Consider the following 23,656-nt stretch of genomic DNA (forward strand, 5'->3'; position numbering starts at 1 on the left):
CCCTGGCTGTCCTGGAACTCGCTCTGTAGACTGCCTTCGAACTCAGATATCCACCTGCCTCTGCCTCCCAAGTGCTGGGATTAAAGGCGTGCGCCACCACTGCCTGGCAGGATAAATCATTTTTGAAAGATACATTTCCTTTTCAGTTTCCTAGTGTAAGTAAAGGAATAAAAGGAAATGCTGTGAATGACATTTTTTGTTTTCCAGTAAAAAAGTAAACAAAAGGCCCATGACTATATCTCTAGAAATATACATACATATTTTGGAGGCAGGGTCTTACTTACGAATTCTTGTCTGGCTTCAAACTCAAGAAATCCACCTGCCTCAGTCAACCAAGTGCTGAGGTTAAAGGCATGCACCATACACCTAGTCAAATCAATATATATATTTTTGTTGCCCTTTTATGTGTATGAGTGTTTTGCTGTATGGCTGTGTACCATGTGTGGGCCTGGTATCTGAGGAGTCAGAAGCAAGTGTCAGAAGCCCTGACTTGGAGTTGTGGACATTGTGAGCTGTCTTGAGGATGCTGAGTCCTCTGCAAGAATAAGTTCTCTTAACCACTGGGCCATCTCTCCAGCCTTCAATATATTCTAGAAACTAAATTCATGGTATACTGTAATAATGTGTTATGCATAATTGTATAAGTATTTTGTTAAACTCCTTAAATTTTTGTCCTATGAAATAAAAATTATGTTCTTAATTGGTTATTTACATTACAGAATAGGAATTGAGAATGCGTGCTGGGAGCTACCTGCAAACCCCCTTCATTGAGTGCTCGGGCTCCGTAGGCTATCCTCTTCCCCCCTTCCAGGGTTGGTCGGATGCTGGGGTGATGCTTCCACCTCTGGAACTCTCGGAAAGGACTCAGGTATGGATTCTGATAGTCGAGGCCAACCTTAAACCAAAACCAAAATTAAAGCAGAGATAAACTCTACACTGAGGGTAAGAAAGTAAGCAAAAGGGTAATATGCGTTTATAACTACGAAAACTTTAAAAATTAAGAAAACATCAAGAAACCATTGTGCTTTGGAAATCAAAGTCCAAATTAAGAAAAAAAAAATGACTCTCAAACCCATTTGTAAATAAGTATCCATAAATGGAGTTGTGATTATATTACTTATTTATTGATACCAACTCTACTAGTAAGATAGTAATCCAGGCCGGGCAGTGGTGGCGCACACCTTTAATCCTAGGACCTGGGAGGCAGAGGCAAGTGGATCTCAGTTGGAAGTCAGCCTGGTCTACAGAGAGTTCCAGGATAGCCAAGGCTACACACAGATCACAGCTTTAAAACAACAAAAACAAACAACAAAAAGAGTAATCTAAGTTACAGTACTACTAGGATAGAATTTACGTGATGAGAAAAACAGTGGGAGGAAGTACAGCTTTTATAGCAGTATCAGTGCTGAGATTAATAGCTACACTTTTTTCTTTTCATAAGACTGAGTCACTAGGGTAACTACCATAGGGTGACATAGCAAAACCTGACTGATGGTGTTAAATTATGTACTGAGTGCATAAGTTTAATGATGTATCATGTAAAAGGATCATGACACTAAACCTTGACATTGCTGTCAGCTATAAGATGTAGAAACTTGATAGTCTGCATTGTTCGAAATGTTTAATATATTAATTTATTGCTATAGCAATGGAAGAGGAAATTGTTATTTGTTTTGAATAGTAGGTTCAGACTGTGGACCAACTTTATTTTTAGTAGCAGCATGTCATAATGGAAATGGGCTCTAAAGTCAGCATCAAGCATGAATTCTGTCTTTATCATTATGATAGTTTGAAAGAGAATGGCCCCCTAAGGTTCATATACTTAAAGATTTTTTTTAAAAAGATTTATTTATTTATTCTATGTAAGTACACTGTAGCTGTCTTCAGACACTCCAGAAGAGGGCATCAGATTTCGTTACAGATGGTTGTGAGCCACCATATGGTTGCTGGGATTTGAACTCAGGACCTCTGGAAGAGCAGTCGGGTGCTCTTACCCACTGAGCCATCTCGCCAGCCCCCAGGTTCATATATTTGAATGCTTTGTTCCTAGTTAGGTTGAACTGTTTGGGAAGTAGACTAGGAGGTGTGGCCTTGTTGGAAGAGGGTTGCAACTGGAGATGGGTTTGGTGATGTTAAAAGACTAGACTAGGCCCAGTCTCTTTGGCTTCAGATTAGGGTGCAAAGCTCTCAGCTACTGCTCTAGCACCATTGATGATCATGGACTGTAAGGAAGCCCCCCAATTAAGTGCTTTCTTATGTAAGAGTTGCTTTGGTCATGGTGTCTTTTCACAGCAACAGAACAGTAACTAAGACAAGGAGTTACTGTGGCATTTGGATAGACTTATTTTAATTTGCTCACAATAAGGACATGCTTCATATTCATAGCACAGGATGGATACAAAATTGACTGACCAATCTCCACAAATCATCTAGAACAGTGTCTAGAGTGTAGTAGCTACTAGTATTACAGCTAAGTTACAGTAGCCATAGAGATTTTACACGCTGATAAGTTCAAACGTCAGCTTTCTAATGGAAAAGTATTCTCCAGGTTAAAAAAAAAACCCTATTTTTCATACTGATCACTCTCTACCTCTAGTAAAGCAGGCAGAGGTAGGCAGATTTCTGAGTTCGAGGCCAGCCTGGTCTACAAAGTGAGTTCCAGGACAGCCAGGGCTATACAGAGAAACCCTGTCTCGAAAAATAAATTAAAAAAAAAACCCAAAAAACAAAAAAAAACCCTTTTGCAATGGGAGATAACTTACCACAAAACCAACAGCCACTAGAGGTTCACCTTCATTTAAGTGATAAAGGAAAGAGCCTCCATAAGTGTGTCTGTCCAAGGGCCAGCCAACGGTGTGGTCCACTCTCCCAGGTTCCCACTTCTTTTCATCAATAATCCATAACTAAAAGCAAGAAACAGAGTCCGCGAGGTCTTACAGTATTAACTGCATTAATATTATGTAACATGTAATACTGTGTAATATTAATTACATGAAAGCAGCACAAAAATTATTTTGTACATCAAAATGTATTATAATCAAATGATTGAATGTTAAGCCAACATAAGGAAGTGGGTCACAAAAGTTATGAACCCATTAGCACTTCAAATTAAGAACTTCTTTTTGGGGGGTACAGGAAAAAAATATTGAAAATTTTCTGTAGTACTGGCTATGTAAGCATGCTCACTGTTATGGGTGTGGGGAAAATCAATGGAGTAGCAAAATTCAGATCTGTCAGTTTACCTTTCTTACTTCAGCCATCTTACAATGAGATCATTGTTCACTGCAAGCTTTTATTCACAAAATATTGAAGTTGTTTATATATTTACTTATTTTTGCAGTGCTGGAGATTGAAATCAGACCCTCACACATTTTAGGCAAGCACTCTCTGACATCCCAAGCCCTTTAAAATACATACATACATACATACATACATACATACATACATACATACATACACTGGTCATGGTAGTGCAAACCTTTGTGAGGCAGGCAGGAGATTTCTTAAAATGCTTAAACTAGCTTGAGATGTAGCTCAAGTAGAATGTTTGCCTAACATGTTCAAGGTCCTGAGTTTAATCCCCAGCACTGTAAATAAAAGGTTAAAGGGTTAATAGAGTATAGAATAAATTAAGAGAATATACATTTAACTTTACTAAATTTTAGATCAATATACAATGTCTGAGTATTTCCTGAAATATTTTCACATAATTTTGAATAAATAATTCTTTGTAAGATGTGGCCATTCTAAAAGCAACACATGAGACAGCCATAGAAAGGCAGGTTATGAAAAATGTTAAGGTTCAAAGATTTTCAAGTTTTTGAGTTACTGTAGACCTAATTTTGGCAATCATTTGACCTATTTAGTTTTAGTTATAAAAAACAGTTTATATTAATGAAAAAATTGAAGGGTAAAATTAAATCAGCATTATAAACTACATGATAGTACAAATTAAATCTCATCATTTAAGATTAAAATCATACAAGCAATCCAGAATACCTCCTTCAAACCAATTCCGTAAGTCTGTGCATCACAGCTGGCCCTCAAATCAAACTTCTTATAAAGCTGCTTGGCTAGGTGTCCGTGGCAACCCTCTGCAAAGACTGTGACTTTGGCATGCAGTTCCAGTCCTCTCTCAAATGTTGTCTGAAAAGCAAAACCATGTTAAAAAACATTTGATAAAATAAACTAAACAATAATTTAGGTACACAAGACATGGTAGACCTATGTACTGGAAGTAAACTATCAGGACTAGTATAAGTAAAATATATATTTCCCATCTCCATACATTCCTGAATTTGCTTTTTCCATCAGAAGCAAAGGCCGTAGTTTACTTATGAGTCATGAAAAGAAAATATGAATGAAACACCATAGAGAACCTAGTTACATCCTTGTAGTTTTTTAAATGTGAGTGCTGTCTGCATGCCAGAAGAGGGCTTCAGATCACCATATAGCACTGGGAATTCAACTCAGGACCTCTGGAAGAGCAAAGAGCCACTGCTCTTCACTGCTAAGCCATCTCACCAGCCTAGTAATACATCCTTTTAAGCATAAACAGACTACACCCAACACACTCTGCATCTACTTGCTTTATTTTTCCCTATTGTTCAACATATAGTATTATAAAACAATTTTTCCTCTCACTAAAAAAGTAATCATATGTATGTATATATGTATGTACACATGTATGCATGTATATAAATGCTAAGCATGGTACATACTTCTGCAATCCCAGACCTTAAGAGACCAAGGGAGGAGGATTGTAAATTTGAGATCAGTTTAGGTCCCACTGAAGAGACTATGTCTCAAAATAATAATAAAAAAAAACAACAACAACAACAACAACAAAAAAACGGGCTACAATTATAGACTTTTTTCTAACTGCATTTACATCTGTCACATGACAATTACTTAAGAACAATAATTAAGGAAAATACATTAAAAATGTATTTTCTTGATATTTTTCTACTTATGTATACATATACAGATATATTTATATAATTAGTAGATCTATACCAAAGTAATGCTTCATAGTTGTTTATACATCATAAGTGTATGTTTATTCCATGCATAGTACCAGAAATGAAGCATTCATTTTTTCTTTTTTTTTTGGTCTTTGGTTTTTCGAGACAGGGTTTTTCTGTGTAGCCCTGGCTGTCCTGGAATTCACTTTGTAGACCAGGCTGGCCTCGAACTCAGAAATCTGCCTGCCTCTGCCTCCCGAGTGCTGGGATTAAAGGCGTGCGCCACCACGCCTGGCCACAAAGCATTCATTTTTAATGGCCAAATAGATTCCCTTAAGTTTTTGTTTCTGTCTTGCCATGAAGGCCAAGCTGGCAGTGAACCCAAAGCCAGTGAGTGAATTCTTCAGTCTCAGTAGTTTGAACTTCCTCAGTAGTAAGCACATCAGAGAGCTGGCCGGCCTTTCACCCTGACTGGTAACTCTTTCCTTGAGGGGTGTTTATTTGTGCCATATATATCATATCACAGGTGAGCATATACCAAGAGGGCAAGTAGAGGAGACAGGGCTTTCTCTTGCATGGTTTTTCAGTATGTTGACAAGGCTAGTTTTGAGCACTGGGTGTCAGCTTATTCTCCTGACTATAGGTATGTGCGACCATGCCTGGCTTCTTTTATACATTATATTTATGTAGATAGATATATGTATAATTTTACAAATACAAAGCACAGAACATAAAAAAATTTTAATGAGAACCAAAAAAAATTAAAACATCAGAGAGTAATTTGTGTGATCTTTGTTGTGATGTTGTAATGTTATAATTTGTTATATGTAAATGTTCTAACAAATTTGTAACTAAGTTGTCATACTGTATAGAAAATACTAATTGCACAGGAAAGCAGTACCACTTGGCCTGTGTGCCGCCATCCCCGGCTTTCTAAGCAGAGAAACATGCTGGAGGAGACTGGATTCCTAATTTTGTTCAAGAAGAGGAGAAAGGGGTTAATCAATATGCAGTCACCAGGTCTAGAGTAAGCTAGAAGTCTGTTACTTCTGTCCTCAAGAAACTGAGCAAGTATTTGGGAGATCAGGCAATAAACAGACAATGTATCGTGACAGGAATTGTGTTTACTCTTATGATAATGATAAATTCTTTTCTTTTGAAACTCCAATCTATTTAGGCTTATATAAAACATTCTTTTTTAATCTTGGCTTTCTTTTTTTTTTTTTTTTTAAAACAGGGTTTCTCTGCATAGCCCTGGCTGTCCTGGAACTCACTCTGTAGACCAGGCTGGTCTCGAACTCAGAAATCTGCCTGCCTCTGCCTCCTGAGTGCTGGGATTAAAGGCGTGCGCCACCACGCCCGCCTCTCCCCCTCCATATCCCAGGCTGGTCTCACAGCCATCCTTCTGCCTCAACCTCCCAAATAGTAGGATAACAGGTATGTGCTACTCTGCCTGGTTTTAGCTATGCCTGTTAAACCTGTGGTTTAATTACTGATCTAAGTAGTGACTAATACAAGTCTAGGCAACTTTTCAAGTTTTGTTGTATGTACTCTGCTTAGCAACAGCTGCAGCTAACATACTAACATGCATCTGTGCTCACACTGTCAGACTGATGTTGTGAACGAGAGAAAGGGGGAGAGTTTTAAATTTCCCAAAAGATTGCTGCTGTTACAGAGTGAATGGAACTATAGGCGTACCAATGCAGGTGACTGGACTAGTTGCAACAACTTACATGAAAGAAATCAAACCTTTCATGTTTGTTTCATATGTATATTCTTACACATGTTATACTTGTGTTGAGCTCAAACTTGCCTCTGTTTCTTAACTATATTCTAAAGCCCACATACTGTGTGGTTTATCAGAAGACCTAAACATTGAGCTTGAGTTGGTTCTTTTTGTTGAGAAAGGATCTTGTATGTAGGTAGCTTAGGCTGACCTCGAACCTCAGCCTCAGCCTCTCAAGTACTGGGACTGCAGATGTGCAGTGTGCCCTGCTAGCTCTTGTTTAGCACATAAGTATTTAAATGTATACCTTTGGTGCACCATCCTTTTGTATGCCTACATCATTAGTGGCGATTCCTTTTACACTACCATCTTCATGATAAAGGACCTAAAGATGATAAAAGCAAATTTATTATTACCTCAGATTCATATTAACTTTGACATACTTGAAATGATGATGATTACAGTTTATTTGTGAAGTAAGAAGGGGTTAGGGGAAGTAAAAAGCATAATCATGAAGTTGAGAAATTGTACTATTCTGACATTTTTATTTGTTTCCTTCAGAGGAAAATGCTCTCTAGACAGTCAAGTACAAAATGCACTCTGGAATCACATGAGACTCTAGGAAGGCTAGAGGGTGGAGACTGACCCAAGGATAGTAGCAATGGAGAAGGGGGTAAAAAGGGAACTGAGGTCTGGCTCGGAGCACTAAACCAAACAATAAAGCCTGATAACTGTTGGGGATTGGTTCTAATGCTTTGAATTAATCTGCCCCCCCCAATTGGGAATCTGCGTGTCCAATTGGTTTTTGATCAATCAATAAAGAGCCAACAGCCAATGGTTGGGCAGGTAGACTGAGGTGGGGCCTTTGGATTTTCATGGGCTAGGAACTGGAAGAGAAGGAGGAGGAGAGAATCACCAGGACTCAGGGTGTGGGGAGAAGGATGGGACATAAGAGCTGCAAGAGAGAAAGTCAGCCAGTCGTGTAAGAATTTGGGTAGGTGGCCTTCCCCGATTTGGTCTGTGGTAACACGGGAAGGGTACTGGAGGGGAGAGTTTGCTAGCAGGAGATGTTTTAGGAGTGCCAAGCCTTTGAGCATGTAAAAAATTAACTGAAGCACCTGTGTGTGTGTGTGTGTGTGTGTGTGTGTGTGTGTGTGTGTGTGTGTTTCATTCGAGAACTGAAGGAGCTCTTGGTTGGGTAGCTGGGAGTGTGACCCTCTGGGAGCCAAAGTGGTGTAACTAACTACCGCTACACCTAACAACAATCAGGAAAGAAGCAACTAAAAGATAAACTGTGTTAGAGACGATTAGTATATACACACAAAAGGAGGTAACAGGTACTTAGTAAGTTGCCCACCTGTGACTCTGACATGGAGCCCCATCAAAAATGCCTAACAAAGAAGCAATGCAAAATCCCACACTGAGGACGAAAAACTCAATGCATATGTATGGATGGCAAACAGAAATTTTTAGCAATAAGAATCTATGTCTCGCACGCCTTTAATCCCAGCACTTGGGAGGAAGAGGCAGGCGGATTTATGAGTTCGAGGCCAGCCTGGTCTACAGAGTGAGTTCCAGGACAGCCAGGGCTACACAGAGAAACCCTGTCTCAAAAAATCAAATTTAAAAAAAAAAAAAAAAAAAAGAACCTATGTCTTTTACTTGGCTGTGATTTATAAAAGAAAACTGAATTTTCTCTGACACAAAGATAAAAGAATTTCTTCTTACCCCTCACCCTTCTTTCATTATTTCTTCCAGTCAAATTTCTTCAAAAATTTTTTATGTGTATGTTTTATTTTGTCTATATTTTATGTTTTGCCTGAATGTGCATGCTGTGTCTTCAGAGGCCAGAAGAACATGGCAGATCTCCTGGACTAAAGACAGATGTGTGTGCTGGCATGTAGGCGCTGGGAACTACATCTGATCCTCTGGAGAAGCAACCAGAGCTTTTACATGCTCCATCCTTCCAGCCCTCTCCTTTCTGTTACAGAGACAGGGTCTCATTATATAGGCCTGGCTAGCCTCATGTAGGCCTGGCTGGTCTCAAATTCATAGTGACTCGCCTGTCTCTGCCTCCTGAGTGCTGGGATTAAAGGCGTACCATCATGCCCAGGTGTCTGGCTATTTGAAAGGATATTTCTTTCTTTGCCTGCTAAAAGAGGTATTTTTGGTTTATTGCTCATTGACTATTAAATTGATTTAAACAATTTCTTTACAAGTTATGAAGATTCTTTTGGATTTTTAAATTTAGTTTCTCAGGGTCAACAGTTTGAAATGGTTGCCAAAAACTATTGTTTTGTGGGAACTAACAGAAGAAGTTTTTAGAATGAAGAATAATCTACATAAGGCTTGAACTAGTTCATTCTTCATGGTACTATTTTTAAAAAGGGAAAGGAATGTGTTCAGTAGAGGGCAACAATATTGAGGACAATCAAATTACACAGCATGGTGGTTAAAAGAAATGAGACTATTAGCCTGGGAAACAAAACCCTGGTGAGTGAAGGTGGATAAGAGTGGAAAAGAGAAGAGGAGTGCCCGTAGGAGAGCACACAGGCTTGTTCTGCAAAGCCCACACAGATTTCCACTGAGTCCATGAAAAGATGATCAGGAGTCCACAGAGAGAGTTCATATTCCCGTGGTGTTCAATCACATGACAGGGGCAACAGAAGAAATTCAGTTCCTCTTTGGATTAGCATTTTTAGTATTTTCCCCAATCCTGAAGTTCTAAATTCCTAAGATTTTTCTAAACAATTTACCTCTGTAAACTTATTGGTTGACTTTTGTAAGAGAAAGAGATTGTTTCCTATAAATGTTAAAACAAACAAAATAGAACTATACAGACCTCAGCAGCAGCATACCCAGGATACACTTCGACTCCCAGAGCCTCTGCTTGTTCTCCCATCCAGCTCACCAGATGTCCTAGGCGTACGATGTAATTGCCATGATTGTTCATCGGAAGACCTGCAATTATTTATGTAATTTAAGATCTGACATTATATTGCTAAGGCACTTCGATAATCTAATATACTTAATTTAAAAAATCTAATCAGTGTGTACTGCTGCATAAAAACACATATTATCTTTTTGGCTATAACGACATTATTTGGTGAAAGTTCTAGTTTATTAAAATAAAATCAATATTGAAATTAAAAATTCCTGGCTGGCTTTCAAGGCTCTTTTAGACTAGAAAACAAAAGAACTGCATCCTAGTCTGGCTTTCTCATTAGCTAGCTGTATCTCTGGGTAAGTCCTTCACATTCCTGGGCTTCTGTTTTCTCATCTGCAGAGCAAAGTTCTTCGTCACTGAAACACAGCTCCTTCCAGCTGTGCAAGCCCATGATTTTATGACTCTGCCATACTCTACCTGGAAGAATTGGCACAGGAATTCTGTGTTTCTCTGTTAAAATGGCAAACCTGTCTTCTGTTACAGGAGTATTAAGTGGAGCCTAGGAAGAAAGGAGAACAGGAAGGAGATGTTTCAGTTGTACTGCAGGGTGAGTGTACATTTTAAAACCCTCTTAAACTTAGAGAGAGAAGGGCAAAGGAACCCCTCTCCTTTTCACTTTTCTTTCAGCCTTCCTTTGAAAACCTTGTAATGAAAATTGTTTTTATGTCTGTTGGGAACAGACAGAAATCCTTTTCTCTTAAACATGTGTGAGGGTGTTTGCCTGTATGTATAGCTGTGTACCAGTTATGTGCCTGGTGCCCACAGAGGCCAGAAGGTGACTTTGGAGTTAAGAGACAGTTTTGAGCCGCCATATGGGAGCTGGGAATTGAACTGTGGTCCTCTGGTAAAGTAACTAGTGTTCTTACCCACTCCTAAGACGGAATCCTAAAAGCTAGCCCACAGCTCTTGGTGGTCTTGCCCTAGCCACCTCTTTTCTAGATGCTTCCTGAAACATGTCTGAACTGTGTGCATCACGTTTCCCTGTCTCGGTGGTCCTAGGTGCCTGCTCCAAATTAAAATTCCCTGCCTTGTTGGGAAAAAAAACTTAGAAAAGGGGTAAAGATCACCAGCATGCATGCAGAGCTGTCAGCTGTGCTGTAAGGGTTGCAAGGCAGTAACGGGCTTTGACATTAGAGCTGATGCTGTGCAATCTAATGATACCGGGTTCTGATATACTGAAGACAGAATTAATTCCATTTTTTAGTGTTCTTGTTTTCTTAAAAAAGCATGCTATTTTGGGAAGGAGTACACTAAGGAAACTTTCAAATTATAGTTTATTCCACAAAAAAATGAGTGCAAACGTTTATATACTTATTTGACCTTTATTAAGAGTATTCACGGGCTGGTGAGATGGCTCAGCGGTTAAGAGCACTGACTGCGGAGCGCAACCATATATGCAGGAAAAACTCTCATATACATAAGATAATAAAATAAGTAAATACATAAACAATTTAGCAGGGCTGGAGAGATGGCTTAGCAATTAAGAGCACTGACTGCTCTTCCAGAGGTCCTGAGTTCAATTACCAGCAACTACATGGTAGCTCACAACCATTTATAATGGGATCCGATACACTCTTTTGGTGTGTCTGAAGATAGCTACAGTGTAGTCATATAAAGAAAAATAAGTAAATAATATTAAAAAATTAAAATATATGAGTTACATGTGTGATGATTGGTATGTTTGGCCCAGGGAGTGGGCACTATTAGTAGGTGTGGCCCTGTTGGAGTAGGTGTGTTACTGTGGGCGTGGGCTTTAAGACCCTCAGCCCAGCTGCCTGGAAGTCAGTCTTCCACTAGCAGCCTTCAGATGAAGATGTAGAACTCTCAGCTCTGCCTGCACCATGCCTGCCTAGATGCTGCCATGCTCCCACCTTGATGATAATGGACTGAACCGCTGAACCTGTAAGCCAGCCCCAAATAGATGTTGTCCCTTATAAGACTTGCCTTGGTTATGGTGTCTGTTCACAGCAGTAAAACCCTAACTAAGACAGAAATTGGTACCAGCATAGTGGGGGATTCCTGTGACAACCTACCCATATTTTGGTGAGCACTGTTAGAGGACTCTGGAACTTTGGGCTAGAAGAGCCACTGGGTGTTAAGATCTCTGTGGGATGTTCTGTAGGAGCTTGGAAGATAATGTTGAAAACAGTGCAGAAGATGGAGGCCTGGCTTGTGAAATTTCAGAGGGAAGATTAAAGACTCTTTTCAGGTCCATTGCTGTTTTGATTGTGAAGATTCTGTGGATTTGGTTAGCTGGGGCTGAAGAACCAGCTGTGATTAACAAGATACCAGAACTCCTAAAGTGAAACCTTTGCGTTACTGGGACTATTGATTCTGGTTAGCTGGAGCTAAGATATCAGTGGTGATTAAGAAGAGACCAGCACCACAGAGGTGATATCTTCTGAGAGCACAAAGAAGCTGTGTTTCAGAGATAGCCAAGGTTGTACCTCGTGCTGTGGCTGGACTTGGTAATGAGTAAAAAGTCACCCAGGTGGTACTGGTTTTAAAGGCATGAAGGTCATGCAGAGCAGCTGAGGCTCTGCACTGAGAGAGGCCATAGAAGGCATAGAAGGTGAGGTGCAACCTCAGTTGCAATTGATGGCCCAGGACTGAAGGGGTCATGCAAAGGAATTGAGGCTTGGCACCATGAAGAGAGCCTATGAGAGGCTATTGGTGAAGCCTAGTTACAGTGGAAGACAGCAGTGTTTTGGAGATGCCAGTACCATGAGATGACCACCAAGAACAGTAGCAGCAGTGGAGTACAGGCAGCTGGAGCCTAGAAGACAAGGTGTGTGCTACAAAGGGGAGAGCTGGAGAAGTGACCCAAGCCCTTGGAGGAACCCAGAAAATCATGAGTGGATCCCAGACACTTGAAGGTTAGAGTTTGATTTTGCTTTAACTGTGACTTGTGCTCTGATAGTTTTCTCTCTTGAAGGAAGAAAGTATTTTAGCGGAGCCCACAGTTAAGAGACTTTGAATTGTAAAAAGACTTTGGATTTTAAAAGAGATTGGATATTTTAAAGGGAATGAAATTTTAATATGTAAGAATTTGTAAAGATTGTGGGACTTTTAAAGTTATTTAGATCTTGGGGATGAATAAGAAAGTAAGGGTTGAGGCTTTAATAGTGATGTGTTTTTGTGTCAAGTTATAATTCTATTACTTCTTGTTTTAGATTGGGTCTTGCTATGTAGCCAGGCTGGCCTTGAGTCCATCAACCTCCTGCCTCTGCTTCCTCCACTGTAGAAGGACAAGAGCATTAAAATATATTTAGCTTCCTGGCTATTTTTCATTTGTGTGTGGTGCTAGAAACTGAATCCAGGTCTTGCTGTACATGTTATACCACTTAAGCCTCAGGCTCCTTTTCTTTTGTTTTTAAGTTTTTTAAAAAAACTCTTAAGTATATATATTTGATACTTAACAATTGAGATTTACATGAAAAGGGTTTTCTTTACTAATTTGAAAGCAGAGACAGCATGTTGTAGACCTTGTGTAAGAATCAACTTGTCCTACCCCTTTCTCCTTCCAGTCTGGGAAGAGCTCTTTAAAGGCAGCTGGATCAAGGCAAGCCCCTGAGAGCGTGTGCGCTCCTATCTGAGCAGCTTTCTCCACCAGACACACACGGATGTCCTTTCCCTGTTCAGCAGCCAGCTGCTTTAGCCGAATAGCTGCAGAGAGTCCTGCCGGGCCCGCACCAACTATGACCACATCTGCTTCTTCTGCAAATCTCTCCATATTCACTCCTGGGAGGGAAACATGTTAAAGATCAATTCTGGGATTGATATGACCATGTACGTCATATGCTGGTTTAGGATACTTTAAAATGTACTTCAGTCTGCTCACTATGCTTCAGAGTATAATTTACAGATATTCTCTCTGGGCTATGGACAATAATTACAGTAAGTATATAAGTTGATAAGTTTCAGTTTCTCTTAGGGTCTATTTCAGTATGTATCTTATTTTGGTTCCTGTGAACAGACTTTTGGCTTTGAAATCCATTATTATAAATTTAGAAGGCATGGTGGTACACACTTATAGTCACAACAATTGGGCAGTAAGAGCAGGAGAATCAGGAGTTCAAGGTCATCCTGTTATATTCAGCAGTTCAAGGTCAGGCCACTACGTGAAACAAATGAACAACAACAAAAGTTTCACTTAGCCAGTAATATGTAACACACTTGATAAAGCTGTGATATACTGGATGCTTTTAAATTGCCATGAAAAACAAAATATTAAGACCAACAAGGTAATATAAAGTCTCTCGCACAGTCTCAGGAACATTATGAAAATGTCACATACCTTCCCATCTTTTGTCTTTTTCCCGGGGATGGACAGTGTAGTGAGTGGTGATTTGAGGTACAGCAGAAGTTGAAGAGCATCTTGGAGCACACAGAGGTAGGCACTTCTTAATTTTTAAGGCATGAAACCAGTGATATGCTGCATAAAAATGAAAAGTATCTTTTTAAGAATTAGTTTCTATCTGTTGTATACTGAAAAGTCTCTAAGCTGAATGAATACTCTCCCCCTCCCACCCCCCCGAGACAGGGTTTCTCTGTGTAGCCCTGGCTGTCCTGGAACTTGCTCTGTAGACCAGGCTGGCCTCGAACTCAGAAATCCACCTGTCTTACTCAGAAATCCGCCTGTCTTTGCCTCCCAAGTGCTGCGATTAAAGGCATGCGCTACCACAGCCCGGCTGTGAATGAATATTGTTAATAACGGACACAAATCAAAATGGAATATGCTTTTTCTTATGAGTGATACAGCTAACTTTTGCTCATGAAGCAAATTTCAAATTTTTTAAATAATTTATTTTATATTTTATGTGCATTTGTGTTTTGCCTGCACACAAGTCTGTGTGAAGGTGTTGGATCCTAGACTTAGAGTTACAGACAGTTGTGAGCTGCCATGTGGGTGCTGGGAATTGTACTTGGATTGAGCCATCTCTCTAGCCCTATAATGTTGTTTTGTTGTTGTTGTTTTATTTAAGATTTATTTATTTTATATATGTAAGTACACTGTTGCTGCCTTCAGACACACAAGGAGACAGCATAGGATCTTATTACGAGTGGTTGTGAGCCACCATGTGGTTGCTGGGTATTGAACTCAGGACCTCTGGAAGAGCAGTCAGTGTTCTTAACCGATAATCCTTCTCTTCATCTAAAATTTCCAATCTTAAAATAAGTGAGAGACAATGTAATAAAATGAATGGTTGATAGTATAATAAAAATAGATGCAGGGGGATAGTTACTCATTAAATGGCATAAAAATAGAAAAAAAAAACATGTTTTTTTTTGTTTTGTTTTGTTACTTTTGTTTTGCTTTCCCAAAAACACAGGGAAAGAATGTATGCATTGCTCTTTGTGTCAAATGAATTCCATTCAATTCTTTTTTAAAATTTTTATTGTTTGAGACATGGTCTCATATAGCCCAGGCTGACTTAGAACTTGTTAAATAGATGATGCTGGGTTTGAACTACAGAAATCGACCTGCCTCTGCCTTTGTCTCCCAAAGGCTAAAATTAAAGGTGTTCACCACTATACCAAGCTTAATCACAGATTTTTTTTATAGAAAAACTCATAATACTAAAAACTGTGATTATATATTCACATATTTTTTGATTCTTCCCCTATTGAGTGAGTATTACTAGTTTCTAATAAGTGGAATATTAAAAGAGAAAAAAACCACTAACATTACAGTAAAAATATTGTAGTTATAATTTGAATAAGTGAATCAAATGGTATTTGAATCAAATAGCATTTAAATATGACCAGCAATACAATGATATCACATGCTATTGATGATATAATGAGAAAGATTCTTTACTTGTGGGGTACATACTCTCAAAATCCTTACACCTCAGTCTAATCAGGAAATCATGAGAAACCACCAAGTAAATTTAGACTGAGAGGCATTCAATAAAATGCTTATATCAAAACCACAAATGACAAGAAGCAGAGGAACTGTCCCATTAAAATAGACGGAGGTATGCTAACTAAAAGCTACATGGACTAGATGTAGATTTCTGGACCAGAAATGGAACCTGAATAGTTTTGTAGTATAATAACATTTCATCAATGTTAGCTTCTTAGTCTCCATATTCACCATGATTATATACGATGTTAAGCTTGAGAAAGACACAGTGGAACTCTATTTTCTCTGCAACTCATGTGAAAGCCTAAAGCAAGTACAAAATAAAAAGTTAAATAAAGAATATAGTGATAGGCAGATCAAAGACTGAAATACAAGAGCTACAGCTATTCAGATGGGCATGATGATATCTTTAATCCCAGCAGTTAGAGGCAGAGCCAGGGGGATCTCTGTGACAATGAGGCCAGTCTAGACTACACAGGGAGTTCCAGTCCAGCTAGGGCTACACAGAGACTCCGTTTAAAAAAAAAAAAAAAAAAAAAACCAAAAACCAAAAACCAAAACAATTATGTGCTTCTTAACAGGATCAGAACCTTCCTAGTAACAATTTCAATGGAAATTACATAGAATCCTGTGAAACTGTTTAATTACTGTCACAATAGTGAGGTCTTGTCTAACTTGGACTATGTCTTATGAAGCATCTACAAGTGAAGAAAAGTTTCTAAATGGACTGTAAAAAGTAGTAAAGAGAAAGAATTTCATTTTGACTATATAATTTACACTTTCTTGGACAGGATGAATGGTTAAGAATTTTCCATTTTAATATTATGTCTTGGATGGGATGTGGCTGAGTTGGTATAGAGTGCTTTCCTAGTTGGATCCCCAGTACCTCATAAGCCATGTGGTAATGCACAGTGGGAAGATCAGAAATTCAAGGTTATCTTCAGCTACATGACAGATTATAGCCAACCCATGCTATATGAGAACCTGTTCCAAAACAAAATATTTCTCATAACTTTCTGAGACATGTGGAATAACTATAATCCCTATTTATATCAGATAAATAGGAATTCAGATAGTTTCTTCTAATACCTGTCAAATTCTGAGAACAGTAGTTGATCTGAAATTATCTCTGAAGTCATGGAACCCGAAGCCATGAAGTTTTTTTCTTTTAATTAAATAGAAGAAGGCCGGGTGTGGTGGCACACGCCTTTATCCCAGCACTTGGGAGGCAGAGGCAGGTGAATTTCTGAGTTCGAGGCCAGCCTGGTTTACAAAGTGAATTCCAGGACAGCCAGAGCTACACAGAGAAACCCTGTCTCGAAAAACCAAAAAAAAAAAAAAAAACAGAAATCTTTTTAACAAAATTATCCTTATATAAACTAATTTCATTTTTACCACCAATTACATGGTTAATATTTTTAAATATTGCAACAAAATAGTTTCTCAAGTGATACCTAGCATCAAGACAATAAATGTTAGTTTGAACAAAGTGGGAAAAAAACATTTGGAGTAGAAGTCTAACGTCTTGTAAATACTATATATTTCTTTTGATAATTTTAAAGAGATAGGGAAACAAATCTTCTCTACCTTGTTTTACACATTAAAAATTATTATATTGCTGGGCAGTAGTGGTACATGCTTTAATCCCAGCACAGGCAGAGGCAAGTGGATGGGTCTCTGTGAGATTGAGGCCAGCCTGGTCTACAGAGCGAGTTCCTGGGCAGCCAGGGCTACACAGAGAAACCCTGCCTTGAAAAATCAATCAATCAGTCAATGATATTGAAATACTTTATTAAGACTAAGATTAAATCTTTATTTATCCTAAATCTTGGGGGGGGGGAGATATCTATAAGTAATTATAGGCAAATTCTGTTGGGTTAAAAAATACTATCATCATTTAAAAAGAGTACTTATTATACACTGTAGTTTACCATATACAAGTAATCATTTACTTCTGAAAATTCATTTTATTATTTGTACAGCTACTAATTTGCTCAAGAACAGTTGGAACCGTGGTCTCTGATTTCCACCGGAGAATTTTAAAAAGGCATAACCGTTTATTCCTGTGCTTAAATGAACATGGTACCTCTTATGACCCATCTGAACATTTAGGTATAGAGACAGAGTTACCGGGTAGAAAGCAAAGTCAGAGTCCACTGAACACCGATCAGCCATACAGATTACATACTTAGCACACTTAGTTGTCACACTAGAGGTAACACTGAGTAATGAAAATGTAACAAATTAGCATTTAAAGAAAAGTCACTGACTGGATCCAAGACTGCATTTAAATTAGACTGTAAACTGATGGCTCTCAAAGCATAACATTTTCTGTGTGTAATAGATGCTTGGTTTGAATATACACCATATTGTTTAAACAAGTATATGTATACTTGTTTAAAAATCCCACAGCCGGGGGCTGGTGAGATGGCTCAGTGGGTGAGAACACCGGCTGCTCTTCTAAAGGTCCCGAGTTCAAATCCCAGCAACCACATGGTGGCTCACAACCATCCGTGACAAGATCTGATGCCCTCTTCTGGAGTGTCTGAAGTCAGCTACAGTGTAATTACATATAATAAATAAATAAATCTTAAAAAAAAAAATCCCACAGCCAAATTAACTTCAGTAAAGATTTATATTAAGCCACTTACAACAGAATTCTCGATCCTCTAAACTTCTGTTTGAACGAGGGGGTTGCTTTTAAGTAAAAACTTGAAACTATCCTGCAACTGCTTTAAGAAGCACCCATAATAGAAACGCCTGCTGTTAACTCAGGATAATGCAGAAAAAAATTCCAACTCCAGACATAATTGGTGATATAGGAGTTAATACGATATGAGAGCTCAGACTTCAATTAAGATTAGACTATGATGGCTGCAAAGATGAAAGTCGGGTCAGAGCCAAGGCGAAAACCCACACAAATTTTTCTTTCTTTCCCATTCCTAATAAGGCGGCAGAGAATACCTGAGCTTTGGGGTAAAGATTAGGAGCGGCATTTGGGGGAACTCCACCGAGGGGGCAGTGTTGACAATTTTCTCTTCTCATGACCTTTAACCTAGATGTTAATTCTGCCAACTGGGGCAACTCCAAGGTCGTTAAGGCAGGATCGGCCACCGGGCGCTGACAGCATTGACCTTTGCCCTAGTTTAGCCTAAGACAATAGACAAGGAAAGAGGTGCTTGCAGTACCCCGGGTGTGGCCCCAGTCTGTTTTGTCCCAACTTAATCCACCTTGCTCCTTCTGTCCCCACCAGGAGTTTCGTCTCACCAGGGCAGGACAGCTTGGTTAGCCGCACCAACATGTTCAAAGTGACCCGGAGACTTGACCAGATACAAAGGAGAGAGGCGGGGGGGTCTGTGGCTTGCGGAGGGCGCTGGACTTCTAGGCTACGAGGGGCGCCATCACCTGCCAAGAAGTCCCGACTGCTCAGCTTCTGTCAGCGTCCGGGCTCCGCCGACCGCCCTTGCTTCGCGGCGTACCCGCCCCTCTTCTGCTTTGCGCCGGCGCCACAGAGGACACGATGGCCAATAAGGTTTCCGGGTCACATACAAGCCAGGAAAAGGCCGAAGACTCCATCTCCCAGTCATCCTCAGCCAGGAACCTAGTGTGCGGAAGAGACCCACAAGCTCTCGCGTGTGCGCATGCGCACTAGAAGCATAGCGAGGCTGATTTGCTCGGCATTCTGGGAGTTGTAGTGTTTAGCTCCTTGGTCTCCGGATCCGGACCGGAGGTGTGCGCAGGAGCCAGGTGACTCCTGGCTTGATAGCTGATTGGCTGTCCGGAAAAAATGAAAAGTACTTGTGGTCCAGGGCAGAGACAAACGAGAAGATGGGGCGGGACTCCGTGTGGGAGGAGGCGGAGCCTATAGGCTTTGGGCGCGAGCGGTCGAAAGGCAGTTGGTGTGGATTCGGTTGCTCGGTCCGGTCCCGCGGCACCAGCTCAGCCCCATGGCTGACTCTGAGGAGTTTCGGGCTTCTTCGCCGCCGCCGCCGCCTCCCTCATCTCCGTCGTCAGGCGCCTCTTCGTCGTCCCTCAGCATGCCAGTGAGTTTGGGCTGGCGGGATCCGAGCAGGAGTCACGGTCCAACCGTGGACCCGCTGGAGCAAGTGGAGCTGCAGATCGGAGACGTGAGTGTCGCCGCTGCGGCTGGGAGCTGCTTGCAGCTAGGGTGCTCCCGCCTGCGGTTCTTGGAGTTGAGGGCTAGCCTCGGCTCTCTCCTCCCGCATCTTTTTTTTTTCCTTCTTCTGCTTGCGGTCATCCGCAGCTTCGCTGCCAGGCTCTTTCCGCCTCCTCCCATTCCTCAGAGCACTTTGGGCGGTCGTAGCCTGCCTCCTTGCCCATTGGTGCTTTTTAAGGGACTTGAGCTTGTGCTTCTAGTTGGCCACCAGCCCAGGGCCAGCTGGTGATGCTGTTGTTGTGTCGCCGCATACTTGCTCTGTGTTGGACTTGAGTGGACCAGGGCTAATCACAGCCGGCAGCAGAGATCATTGGTTTCACTGATGGATTTGATAGGACAGTTTAGAACAGAATCTTGCAATGCAAAAATTCTGTGAAGTTTTTGTTCAATCTCGAATCCCAGAAATCACTTCCTGACCCCAACACATAAAACTGTGGAGTTGGAGGGTCACAGCGGCACTTTATAAGGACTCTTTGAGGGGGAGAAAGGAATGAAGTATGTAGCAGACAACCTTCCTGGAGAGGGTTGTGGAATAACCACACTAAAGATTGGAAACTAGAACTGGGTGGCAGGTTTTTATTCTTTCGTCAAAAGAGATGGCTGAAGTATTAGTCAAGGTTTCCCCCCACCCCCACCCCCGAACAATACTGGTTACAAATAAATGCTAACGTGATATAAAGTGTTATTTTATACTTTTGGTGAAGAAAACATTTGATTTAAAAGTGAGTTTTTTATAGTTGCGTGTGATTTTAGATGTTCTGTCAGCTCAGCTTAGAGTATCAGTTCTCTGATTTTATTTATTATTTATTTATAGTTCAAAAAATAAGTGTTCATGGGTGAAAATAGTGGAACAGGGCTTTTCTTACTTCGTCACCAGCCAAAGTGAGGAAGTCCTTTGGATGGCTCTGCCACTTTTAGTCAAGAGGTTTTCAGGTTGCCTTGGTGAAATATATGAGATTTGGGTATATTTTTTGTTAAAAATACTGACTTGTCATATTTAGTGAGTATTTTTATGGCAGTTATGCTTCCTTAAAGTTATGTTATGAAAAAAATTTAGAGGCTCTGAGTGTAGCTTGGGTAGAGCTATGTGCCTCCCCTGTTCTGAGACTTCAGCTTCAAGAAAGAACCAGTGGTTTTTGTTTTTGTTTTTAAAATTCATTTCTTTTAAAGAAAAACATGTGGGCATTTGATTGAAGGTTTTAAGCTATATTTAACTATGAAGTTAGATGAGGATTTTTTTTTTTAAAAAAAAAGCGTGTGTGGGGTTCAGGATGTAGCTCAGTGCTGGAGGTCCTGGGTACTAACTAGTACCACAAACAAACCCGTTTGACTTTTCTTTCTTTCATTAAATTGTAGGCGGCATTTTCATTAACTAAACTTCTCGAAGCCACATCTGCGGTATCAGCTCAAGTGGAAGAACTTGCCCTGAAGTGTACAGAAAATGCACGTTTCCTTAAGACATGGCGGGACCTCCTGAAAGAAGGCTACGATTCCCTGAAGCCCAACAACTGACTTGCAGATGTGACGCTTAATGACTTGCACATGAAATATTTGCACATAGAGTGCATGTATGGGGCTGCCTGTCTCCGGACATTTATACAGAGAATGAAACTTTTCTTGGTATTCTGGACTTTGTGAAAGCAGAATACTGGGCTCTTACATTTGCTTATGTGTTTTCTCTGATATGGCAGTATTTACCTTAGATGCTTTCTGCCCTCTAAACTTTTGTCGACTCCTTTATGAGAGCTCATTCCATCAGTAAGTAATTGTCACAATAGTGCCTCCCTGCAGCCAGGTCATTATTTGTTTTGTGAGAAGATGACAAGAATGCTTAAGTTGGGAGTTGAGCTTGGTGATGAGGATTTCAGGTACGTATGTGGTCCAACTCCATAGGACACCTATTCGAAAACTGGTGGTGGCACTTTACCTCCTTATCCCAGTTCCTACAGCCAGGTCACAACACTCACTGTCTGTGAAGAAGATGAATTAATTAAAAGCTACTTTTGATTCCTGTCTTTTAGGATGAAGACTGTTTCTCTAAGAAAACTGTATGAATCTAAACTTCATTGGCTTGAAGGAAAAATTCTCTCTTTCATTCTCTCTATTTTAATGGGAATCTGACATTTTTTCTGTCTTGAAGCAGTCTTCCTGGGAAGCCCAGGCTTCTGTCTTAGGGGCCGGGACTACTGGTGTGCAAGAGTTTTTGAATTTTGATGATTATCTTAAAATATATTTTTTCTCATTCTGAGTCCATTTTTAAAAAGCTTTTACTTCATAAAATGAAAACTTTTATAGAATAATACATGGTTTTCTATTTTTATAGTTAACTACTTTCATATTTAATATTTCTCTTGTTGATGTTCTATATATGTTCAGTTGCTGTGTTTGAAATACCTTATCGAATTTATGACTGTATGCTAGCTATTACTTAGTGGAGTTTTGCAAGTTATTTACAGAATTCTAATGTTAGTTTCCTGTCAGTCGAGGATAGTGTTAAGGTCCCACCTTATCTGTACTGTGTTTTCTGTATTAGTGCCATCTGTCTTCAAGCCATGTACTACCTTGATGCACAAGACCTTGAAGTATTGATATGATGTCTGTGTAGATATGTTGATGTGAATAGAACTCTATTTTGAAGTCTCACTGGGGAGCTATGGTAAGGACAAATGGATGGGCAGACGAGTTTTGACATAGTTATAGTTAGTGATTTTTTTTCTTTAAGTTAAGCTCACCTAACACATATAGTGCGATTTCTGTACCAAAGAATGCTTATTTCTGTATAAGAGAAATACTTATATATTCTGAAAATGCAATTTAAAAATGTATAAAAATAAATATTACAAGTAAATTTCTCTTTCTTTAGACTCATTATTTAAAACTTTATGAGATAGTTCAACCATACAGAAAGGGCGAATGATTTAAAGAATTCTCGTGGATTCCCATGTAGGGTTCAGTTTGTAGTTTTATTTTTCAGCTGTCCCCTCACCCCACATGTTACACTCACTGGAACTTTACATTGCTACCTCTTATACCCATCCCTTTGTTTTTCTCACCTTAGCCACTCAGAAGTATTAATTTTTTTGTTAATTTTTTATTAAATGACATTGAATAGTTGTTGATTTGTATTCCCTGCTACTTCAAACCCTGCTGAGGAATGAGCCCAGGACCTTGTGTGTGCTAAGCAGGCACTCCTTGGGCCCTTAATTTGTGTTTTGAAAATTTCCATACTTATAGGTATTTTGTTTTTGAGACACTGTCTTTTAATGTAGGCTAGACTGATCTTGAAGTTGCCACATAGCCAAAAATGGGTGGCGTGTGACATGTCACCTCCCTACACAGAGACTGAATGGTCCCTGTCATATATATAGCTGGCTTTCCTGCCTCTGATGTGTACCATAGATCATGTATCCAATAAGCTTGCTTTGTAGTGGTGCAAGGTCTCCCGTCCCTCAGAATCCTTTAAGAGCACCCATTTTGCTTTGGCTGATGAGAACGAAGTTTCCTGCTTCAGACTCAGGCTGTACCATGTGCTGTGGCATTGCAGCTGCCTAAAGGAAAATCCTACTTGGTGTCTGTCTGTCTTGAACCCTTTCTCTCTCCCTTTCCCAAGTCTAATTGACTAGAAAATAACTAGTTAACAAGTTACGTCTGATGAACTGGCTGTGAAACGAGGCAAAGTCACCTTTCTATGACAGCCATATCTCTTTGGAGTAAATAATATGCAGAAAGAGTATGAAACTCTTTCTAAAGCTGAATGTCAACCAACAAGTTTCTTCTTTTTATTGCTCTGTTGAGATTATAACTATATACTCTAAAATCCACTGTACTGGCTAGTTTTGTGTCAACTTGATACAGCTGGAGTTATCACAGAGAAAGGAGCTTTAGTCGAGGAAATGCCTACATGGGATCCAGCTGTAAGGTATTTTCTCAATTAGTGATCAAGGGGGAAAGGCCCCTTGTGGGTGGGACCATC

At 39.9% G+C, this 23,656-nt stretch overlaps 2 protein-coding genes across 3 annotated transcripts in view; one reads left to right on the forward strand and one right to left on the reverse strand.

Annotated features, from left to right (window-relative positions):
- Etfdh (electron transfer flavoprotein dehydrogenase) overlaps positions 1-19,771 on the reverse strand; it is a 26,279-nt gene extending 6,508 nt beyond the window's left edge. Inside the window, exons 1-9 of one of the 2 annotated variants that reach the window (XM_021195391.2) lie at positions 18,774-19,771; positions 13,935-14,072; positions 13,149-13,378; positions 10,055-10,136; positions 9,533-9,651; positions 6,998-7,075; positions 4,000-4,146; positions 2,763-2,903; positions 752-895 (exon numbers count right to left, since the gene is read on the reverse strand). In XM_021195391.2, the coding sequence (XP_021051050.1) occupies positions 752-895; positions 2,763-2,903; positions 4,000-4,146; positions 6,998-7,075; positions 9,533-9,651; positions 10,055-10,136; positions 13,149-13,378; positions 13,935-14,072; positions 18,774-18,807 (1,113 nt within the window). In that variant the 5' untranslated portion in view covers positions 18,808-19,771. The remainder of the gene's footprint in view (positions 1-751; positions 896-2,762; positions 2,904-3,999; positions 4,147-6,997; positions 7,076-9,532; positions 9,652-10,054; positions 10,137-13,148; positions 13,379-13,934; positions 14,073-18,773) is intronic. The other variant, XM_029537558.1, reaches the window with a different exon arrangement.
- Positions 19,394-21,887, forward strand: C4H4orf46 (chromosome 4 C4orf46 homolog). Its single transcript, XM_021195394.2, has 2 exons — positions 19,394-19,633; positions 21,040-21,887. Exons 1-2 carry the CDS (start codon positions 19,454-19,456, stop codon positions 21,193-21,195), a joined length of 336 nt encoding a protein of 111 aa, XP_021051053.1. The 5' UTR covers positions 19,394-19,453; the 3' UTR covers positions 21,196-21,887.
- The last annotated feature ends 1,769 nt before the right edge of the window (positions 21,888-23,656 follow it).

The sequence above is a fragment of the Mus pahari genome, chromosome 4, assembly GCF_900095145.1.
Source record: "Mus pahari chromosome 4, PAHARI_EIJ_v1.1, whole genome shotgun sequence".
Classification (NCBI taxonomy): domain Eukaryota; kingdom Metazoa; phylum Chordata; class Mammalia; order Rodentia; family Muridae; genus Mus; species Mus pahari.